This window comes from Eleutherodactylus coqui, chromosome 13, assembly GCF_035609145.1.
Source record: "Eleutherodactylus coqui strain aEleCoq1 chromosome 13, aEleCoq1.hap1, whole genome shotgun sequence".
NCBI classification, from domain to species: Eukaryota; Metazoa; Chordata; class Amphibia; order Anura; family Eleutherodactylidae; genus Eleutherodactylus; species Eleutherodactylus coqui.
The window spans coordinates 20,400,807-20,410,711 of NC_089849.1; the positions used below are offsets into that span (position 1 = coordinate 20,400,807).

A 9,905-nucleotide genomic window follows, 5' to 3' on the forward strand; every position below is an offset into this window, starting at 1 on the left:
CACAAGTCTACCGAGTGCAATCATACCCCAAGGGCAGGGACGTAACTATAGAGGGTGCAGGGGATGCGGTTGCACCCGGGCCCAGGAGCCTTAGGGGGCCCATAAGGCCTCTCTTCCCCACATAGGGAGCCCAGTACTATGAATAAAGCGTTATAGTTGGGGGCCCTGTTACAGGTTTTGCATTGGGGTCCAGAAGCTTCAAGGTATGCCTCTGTGCAGCATGGTTTAGGTATGGGTACGGGTACAGATACAGATAGAGGGGGGGCCCCATCTCACGTTTTGCATCAGGGCCCCTGAGTCTTTAGTCACGCCCCTGCCCAAGGGCCTCTTCACACAAGCGTATGCACATTTGCCCTGCGTTCTTGCGCACCATGCTGTGCGTTTTTGTGTGCGCAACAGCATTTTTTACTGTACTTTTTGTATGCGCGAGTCTTGTGCCAACACACTGACGGCTAATTAGCTTAATGAGCTCAAGAAGTGTTCTTTCCCTGTGCAGATAAATAGAGCATGCTGGGTATTTTTTGCATGTCCAAATCGCGCACGCCAAATATGTGCGTGTGAACGAACTCACTGAAATCAATGGGTTCCATTTTCTGCGTACTGCGCACGCAAATACGACTGTGGGCATCCGGTCTAAGGGTGCCTGTACACACAATGATTTATCATTCACACGAATGTCGTCGCAGTTCGCTCATTCCGCCCGTTTATAAAGGCAGTAAAGGGTTTGCTCGTTCGCTCGCCAAATCGTTCAGCTGTTCACAATCACTGTCAAAGTGCCCTAACCATGGAGGAAGGCCTAGAGATGGAACCTGAAGCTCCTGGATCCTACAGCACAAGCAGTCATGGCCCTCACCTACCATTTACCGCTTCTAATACTGGGGTCTTATAATGTGGTAGAAGAGCCTTTAGGACCCTTTGGTACAACAACCAGGTGCCACTCCACCCCTATAGGTGGGCTGTCTGCTGCCAAGCCGGCTACCCTGGTAGCTACACCCACGTCTACGGCCACATGGATCTAGATTGTGATATATACATGACTATATCTACAACATGCTGGAATATATTGTGCCCCCTACTGTACATTATAAGACTATCGAGAGTCACAGAGAAGTGCAGCAGGCAGATAAGACATCACAATGTAAGTATTGTGCAAATAAGGGAGATGGAACAATACCTCTGCAGCGCCACCTATTGGAAGGCTGCATTTCTGTCAATGTTAGACTCTTTATACAAGCCTTCTAACAATGACTGGGAATTGAGAGCCAAGCCAGAATCCATTCAATGGAAGTGTTGTACACATACATGTCAACGGGAAACGTTTTTGTCGTAGTAAGGGTCCTTTCACATGGGATGACTGTTGTGCCTTTTCACACAGGAGTGATGAGCGCCTAGTGGATGGAGGTGAAGCACACAGATCGCTCCGGCCACTCCCCTCCATTCACAGTGAACAGGCAGTCGTTCATAGATGAAACTGCCTGTTTACATAGGCCGATCGTCATTTGATTTTTATCTACTTGTTTAATGGTTTTGGTTTTCTAGAACGTTGAAAGTGTTTATTTCTTTTCTAGTAACCCCATAGATCACTAGATCCAGGGGGTCACATGACTGCCATATGCATAGGACCTGAAGGGAATCTGTAACTTAGACTAGTGGTACAGTAGTGTAACTGCAAGTTGCACCCGAGAGACTCATGCACAACCGACATAGGACAGCGCATGGATACTACTCTGTGTGCCGTCTGATACACATGGACGCAGCACAGTCACATACTTTGTCAGGTCCTATGGATGGGAATTAGACATGCCATGAGTCCAGTCATGGGGACCGCTGCTAGGACTGAAGTAAGGCAAGCGAACTCAAAGTGGGCTCCTTCTGCTACGATAGGGGCAGATCATCCAGGAGGTTATTGCCTGCAGGGAACTCCGGTATCAATTCACGTTGAAGCCCCTAGAATGAACATAGGTCCTTCGAGGCGCCAAATTCCAACTGACACATTCACGCTGAATTTTGCACTGTTTTCAATGGGACCCTAAAAAACATCACATGGCACTCTCATGTCGTGTAATGTGCATGCAAGTGCGATGTGAGGTTCCGATTGAAAGTTAACGGACAACACTCGTGATCCTGACGCTCGTGAAACGCGCCGGAGGATCGCAATTTCACAGAAGTGATGGGAGGAGTTTTGGAATGAAACATGCCTCACATTGTCGTAAAAAACGCACATTGACAAGCAAGATACTACGCTCGCCCGTGTGAATTTAGCCTTATAGAGCTGCGAAAAGTGGATTCCTGCGTCTCACATGCCATTCTTTAACTTTGCAATTGGGTTTCACCCTCTCTCTTATAGGGTCCACAACACAAAAATTTAAACCCATGTTCCTGGGTCCCCATACCATCGTGTAACACATCCATGATTCCCATTCAAGTACGCTATTGTTACAGTATCTCACTATAGGACACCGGTACTGATATATAGCGCTAGATAAGGCTTCTTGACTATACCTTGTATATGTGAATATCTGGCTTGGCTATTGGATGCAAGTCTAGAATTCAATGTCTGTCTATAGCGGTGACACATTATAAACTGCATCTATACAATGATAAGCAGGCGGCTTCCCATATTATGTAATGCCAATATCCTAATCATAACAGATAACCTCTCCTGATTAGTGTATTCTCTATTGAGTGTGTCCACCACTCAATAGTCTTACCTCAAACAAGCAAATCGGTACGTTCATCTCTCAAGAACCACAAGCATCGGCAGAAAACTCACGGTAGTCATATACTCCAATGGGATTAGGGATTGTTTGGTGACCTTACTAACCGCATCAAGAATTACAGTGGTGCCCTCATTAGGACAAGCAAATTGGAAAAACCAAGAAGGAAACGAGTGACCAGTGATAATTTGTAGATTGTCATAGGCACGTAGGGTCATACTGTAAGAGTCACATCATTGGGATACATCTGTTGGATCAGTCCCATGTCACATCTGAGTCTACTAGTTTACATAACCGGAGGGGTCAAGTTTCAAAAACAAAAATAGAGACAAACCGGCCTGTCTCAGATTAACTAAGAATGACTGAACTGTATTATACGAAAATGCCCAATAAATGTTCTTTAAAAAAAAAACAAATAAGAACAGAACTGAATATAACAAGATATGGAAGAATCCACATACCTGGTGGACAGAACCACCAAAACCAGAATAGTTCATTTAGCGGAGCACCCGCCCTGAAAAGGGCAACCCCCACTTAGGTAGCGAGACCAGTCTGAGACTACTGATGAATAATACTATAACATGATCACTGAGACTTAAACCTCAAGTGCTAGGCTGACTACATCTCAATTACTGATCCATAGGATAACACAGGCCCACACAGAAGATGCCTCTGTCACAACGTGGCCTTTTTACAGACAGTATACCCGGCTACCATAGTACTAAAGGGCATGTTACACCCTCATGGCTGAATGACAGAGTGCATGTGCCGCCTGGTGCATCACATGTCCAGGGTGACCTGTTGACTTCACTCCAGATCCATGGAGAACCAAGAAGTCACGGCGCAGACGGCATTGTGATACCCATGTGGAGAATGACCAGGTGACCCCAGCATACAGCAATATCTGGCCTTGACCTAAGGGGCTTCCATCCACAATTTCCAGCAAATAACCCTTTTAGCTTTACTCTTTAGACCCATCAGTCAGGCAGGTCTTAAAACAAACTACATTGAGTGGGGGTGGTGGAGATGTTCAAGCTCTTCGACCCCCACCAATGCTGGGAATCAAAGTGAATGGGACCAACAAGTGTGTGAGCATCATAGAGGTCGGACCCCCACCTAATCAAAAGGTGCTGACCTTCTGACTCTAGGCAGAGCCACGGACATAAGAAACAGCTACATGACCCATATGAAGAACCAATGTATAGCTCAGTACACTCACTATACAAGCTCCTGATCCATAAGGGGTCGATTGCATCCCCCTTCTCTGAGGGGACACCCCACCCCGTCATACAGAAGATGAGGCAGGATGAGTACCTTTACTTACTCAGGCGTATTGATCCATATGATGTCCAGATGACAGTAGTAGACACACTCCTTGTCTTTGTATGTGTAACATGTGCAGCGTCGCTCCCTCCTGTGGGCTCCCCCAGAATCAGGCTCCAGGTGAAAGCTAGGGCTCATCTGCTCATATCCAGGTATTGGGGTTCCTTGAGGTCCAGGTGAAGCTGACCCAGGTGGAAGGGTCACTCCTGTTTGGAGGAAGATAGTTGCCGACTCCTTCTCTCCCCTGCTTGCTTTTCTTTCTCCCTCCTTAACTTGGAGGTTGCCCTTACCCCCTGGGAGCTGGGGCAGAAGAGCCAGAACAAACCCTAAAAGGACAAGAGAGATAGTAATAAGGGACATATACCATGCTCACACAATGTCATGTTCTCTACTTCTACAACCACATTCTTTGTTGTTATTGCTTCTATGATCACAAAATTATGGAAACACATAGCTGTATACAGAAGACGGCAGAAAGTTTTTATGCAAGACTATTCGCAAAGTTGCTTCCTTCTATATTTCAGATGCATTGGGGCTATAAAAATAGTTGATGTGGACGGATCCTTAAAATGCTTCTCCCTTGAGAATGTGTCATGCAATACGGCAAGTTATAGCCACAGTTATGGAGACACAGCGCCGTCCTATTGCACGGTCACACAAGAGTTAAATTCTGAGTAACAAGCATGGAATTATCTGGGGGGCAAAGGCGTGAGTAACGCACCACTAAGGTGCATGTCCGCGGCTCTGCCAGCAGTGAAGTTGGCATCAGTACTGACTGGCACCACATAAAACAATGCACGCGTAACAAGACCGGGGTCTGCACCAATTCAATGCCAGTCTTGCTCACAGTTTCATAAGCACTATAGAAAACAGGCACATTTTATATATATATAGTATATTGCTCCAACACATTCCATGGTGCAGTACAAGGAAAGCCACATCATGGCCATATGACATAATAGTCGTTCAAGCCACCGCAAATTGGTGAGACCTTGTATAGAGACACCTGTGGGTTCAATGTAAAGGTACCTTTATACGGGACAACTGACAGTCCCGTGCTTTCACTCAGGAGCGATAATCGTTCAGAGAATGGAGGCGGAGCGCGCCAGAGTTTTCCAGGCCACCTGCCTGCATTCTAAGTAAACAGGCAGTTCTTCATAGATGTACTGCCTGTTTACACGGGCCAATAATCACATGGTTTTTAGGGGAGCTGAAAACAAAGTGACTCCGAGAAGGGAGCGATTTCTCGCCGAGTCCCTGTTGGCAGCCGTGTGTAAACAGGACAACCATCACCTGATTTAGCAATTTCCAGCAGCTATTCGGGTGATAACCACCCCATGTAAATGACCTTACACAAGTCAGTGGCACCGACCGATTTCGTATTGGTGAAAGAGGGACCCCCACAGCTGTCTTACAGTAATCTGGTCTTAGTTGTACCCCTGTGGTGCGATGTTTATAATATCAAACACTGTGGTAATGCCACAACCCGAAAATAACTACAAAACCACAAACGAAAGTTATATAGGATTTACTATATACACACACACACACGCACGCACGCACGCACGCACGCACACACATTTTTTCCCACCAGGCAGAACACATGTAACTGTAGAACTTGCATTTAGGGATGAATACTAGGATGCCCTACAAAAGAGGATCCCTGTGCAGCAACAAGCATTATGCACAAGAAGTTATTCCGGTAAATTCAAGCTACACTTTGTGCTTGGACCTTCTAACAAGAAGTAGGCCAATATTGAAAAGTTGGCTTGATCACGACAAAACTTCCAGTCTATGGTCAGAGAGAATCTATAAGGTCAGATTGCAAATGCATCAAGTGCAATCCGATTTTTTAAATTTTCATCCCAAAAAAATCGTAATAAAATAGGACATACATAATCTGGCATGTGCGACTAAAACCACCTAAAATAATATACTTTATTTCTGTTTGATTTTTTTTAAGTCTGAAAATTGGACGAAAAAGGGGGGAAAAAAACGCTCATGTGAGCATACCCTTAGGCCAGATTCATGGATTTTATTGGATCCGTTCATATACGTGTGTTTGACGCAGCATGCTCTATCTTCCTGTGAATTTGCGCAGGGAAATAACACATTAAACTTCAATGGCTGAGAGCATTGTTGCATTTCTCTTTGCACACGCAAAAAGTACAGTAAAATACGCCAATGTGCACTCCAAAACGTAACGCCCACGCAGCAAAAACGCACGCAGATACACTTACACTCACGTGAATCTGGCCTTCACAAACATTCAGATGCAGCAGTAGTCGCGGGTATTTCTGAGCCCCCATCCATGTGCTTGCTAGCAAATACAGTCCCATTCACATACAGGCAAGTGATTTTCAGTTTCAGACATCTCTGCATGGAGTCTGCTGAATGTGAAGATCCATTTCAAGGCTTCACTAAATGCAGGCAAGTAATCGCCCTACTTCAGTTGCTTTTGCTTGCAGGGCATTCTTACAGGTTATGTCTCCTATGGGATTGCATGTGTAGGTCTTCATGCCACTGTGGTTTCAAACATCAACTCTTATCTATAGGGTTATATTAAGAGTGCCCAGGATAAAAATTTGTATATTCTCCTAAACTGCAGAAAACTGTGTGCCATTTTATACCAGATTACACTGCAAGAGATAAGCCAATAATGACCATTAGCATATAGACCTATCAGATGCCCACAGGTAATATAGAGACCACCAAAAGCAAAACACCCCTTTTACTTCTAATACCGACTATCTGCATCAGACAACCCCCTCAATTCTTGATATTTCTAGACCTCAAGGCTATAACCATTCACATGAATCAGGTGAACCCAATAATTCCCAAGTCCTCTGCACAGCTGGGGTATTTACTGTATGGACCTAAGGGAAGCCCTGTCCTCACCAAGCTCATAAACTGAGAACCCCAAAGTGCATGGGGGAGCTATAAAGCACACTTTCTATAGTGAGGTACTCCATTCAATAAATGTGATGGTCAGGTTTCTAATCTCAAACAGCTGAAGAATACACACATTCACATCTGCTGGGACTTGTAGTGCCACCACTCCTATTTTCACCTTATTATAGTATAAAAGAGAACTCCAAAAGTTTTCAGTGCACTTACCTGTGTTAGAAGTGACCAGCAGTCCCAGTATAATCAATAGCCTCTGCTCCATGAACCCAGGTGTAAAGTATCCAGGATGTGATGCCACAGCTGCTCTAGATAATCCCTGCCAGGCTGCCCTGTCCTGGGGTGACCATTCCTGCCTATGCCACTGGGAAGTGAGGTAACTGCAGGCTGCTGGAGCTGAGCAATACTGGAGAGATACCCTGCTGCTCTGTGCATAAGAAGAGATCAGAGAGAGGATATAAAGCTGGGGAGCAGGCGCCCCCCACAGGCCAAGAGCGTTATTAGCACTCTTCTAGGATCAGGCAGAGCCTTCCTGATGGGATACAAGTGTTTGCTGTGTGTCATTGATCGCTTCCCACTGTGTACAGGTCACGTGGCATTTATTTCATGCACATTGCAACATTGTTGCATTGTTTGTAATAGTAGGACATGTTTACACAACTGTATCACTTACTACAAACTGAGACCCTTCGTCAGATGCAGCCGAACTGTTGGAGTTCAGTAACTTTCTAACATACTTTGTGTTCCAATTCCTAATATTTTTTTTAGGATCTCTTCTTGCTGTGGGTGAATGGAGACATCTAGACCACCTAATACTTCTCAAAGCTGAGAGCTCGCTGCAATTGTATCCAGACTAGACAATCCTCTGTGAATAAAGCCGGCAGCACATAAGCATACGCGCAATTGCACAACGTATCTGCGCACTAAACAAGTCTTTTTTTGCGCACGTATCAGCGTATTTTGCTGCACCGTTTCTGCCCGTAAGGCATGTTGACTTGTACACGGTAAACCAACGCATTCATTGAAATGACCAATGACTTCCAGATGTGTTTGTTTTCTGCGGAATTTTGCAGTTTTTCACGCATTTCCTTGCATGTTGTGCGCAGCTTTGCACATCTCCCATTGACTTCTATGGCAACCTTTGGTGCGCAAATACGCAGAAGAATAGAACATGTTCTATTTTTTTTTTGTGCAACCGAAATGCGTGTAAAAAAAATGGAAATGTGAATGAACCCATTGGGCTAAGGGCTTGTTCACACAAGTGTATTTGCACATCGTATTACGCATTTTTTGCACATCGTATTACCTATTTTTCCACGCAATGTGCAATCACAAGAAAAAAGTGACATGACCTATCTTGTATGCATGTGAAATCAATGGGCTTGCGTAAATGTGCACAACATACGTAGTAAACCTGCGTATTCTCTGCAGATATACGCGCACACAAATTCACATGGGTGAAATACATAGGCCAGAGCGCAATTCAGCTGTGCAAACATGCAGCTTACTTGTGCAGCCGAAATGCGCTGACACCCATGTGAGCCTGGCCTGAGGGGGTTATCACACAGGCAAGTGCAATATCAGAAATGGGTCAATCTGTGATTTTTGCCTGCGATTGTGATGCCTTTGTGAGAAAAACTCATCACCGCGCCGCACACGCGTGTGAAAATAGCATATTGTTTCAATAGTAAAAACAGAATCTCTGCCCGATATCGCGCTCACGAACGTGTGATGTACCAGCGGATGGGAGGTGGTTTTGTGTCAAAAACGCACCCCGTCATTTCAGTACAGTTGCGATTCTCTGGAAACCTCGCATTGTGTGTTTTCTGGTCCTGTTGAAAACAATGGGCAATATGTTAGGAGGGAATGCCCAAAGGTAGGACATGCCACGATTTTGCACCATGATGCAACACAGGGAAAAAAATTGCACATGTGTACGCCCACATTCATAAGAATGGGGTTTATATCTGTGCATCTCATAATGCACTAATATCATGTGATGTTTCAGGGTCGTGGCCATACACATCGGATAGAAGTAGGTTGATCATTGAACAACTGTCAAGCAATCACCTGGTAAACGACCGTTTGGCAGACGCTGCCGTACACATTTCAGCCTGCATTGCCTGTTACAGTTGTACAAGCTGGCGTACGTGTTCAATGACATTGGGCGACAGAAGAGATTCCTGGGGTACTACGTTCAAAGATGGATCTTTAGTCTGACTATCGGATGAAAGTTTCAGATGCAGCCAACTGCTTTCCAGATGCTGGGGAATAGAACGATTAATTGCTAAAATTTGCCCAAAGAGTGACCCTTTTTGGTTCAAATCATCTGCGGTCATCAAGTTTAATGTGTACGGGACTTCAGGTAGTTTAGCTCACAGAGGACTGTCTAGGCTGGATCCAATTGTGCCAACTTGTGAGGAGTATTAGGGTGCATTCATGTTGCAGAGAAAATGGTGCGAGTTTTGTGCATTGTGAGACGCACGAAAATACAAGCCGTTATTGTAATGGTCAATCTTTCTCCCACAGTAATTTCTGCAAAATGGAAAAATTGCAACATCTTCCATTTCCGAGGGGGGCTCGCGCGGGAGTAGAACGTCCAGATGTGCAGCCTTCCGTACACTGCACAACACACGGACGGAGTGTCTGTCAGCTATGCGATGAAAGTCACGCATTCGCTCTCACCCGTATGAATGCACCCTTAGACCTATACATACCAGACATTTAGTGTTTAAAGGAGTTTTCCAGGGAGAATACTATTGATGACCTATCCCCGGATTCTGTCGCTTGGGACCCTAAGCGATTAGCAGAACAGGCGCAATCTGTCAGCGCCGCAAATACACAGAGGTTGGAGCAGAAGCCTGCACACCGACCTCTGTGTAGTGGCAGGCACTTGTAACTGCAGGCATGGCTCTCATGGATTTCAATGAGAGCCTTGCCTGCAGTTACAAGCGCTGGCCA

The 9,905-nt window shown here is 45.4% G+C and overlaps 1 protein-coding gene across 1 annotated transcript in view; it reads right to left on the minus strand.

The window, feature by feature from the left end:
• EDN3 (endothelin 3) overlaps window positions 1-7,359 on the minus strand; it is a 65,363-nt gene extending 58,004 nt beyond the window's left edge. Inside the window, exons 1-2 of the mRNA XM_066587758.1 lie at window positions 7,158-7,359; window positions 4,042-4,366 (exon numbers count right to left, since the gene is read on the minus strand). Coding sequence (XP_066443855.1) covers window positions 4,042-4,366; window positions 7,158-7,209 — 377 coding nt within the window. The 5' untranslated portion in view covers window positions 7,210-7,359. The remainder of the gene's footprint in view (window positions 1-4,041; window positions 4,367-7,157) is intronic.
• Window positions 7,360-9,905: the final 2,546 nt, after the last annotated feature.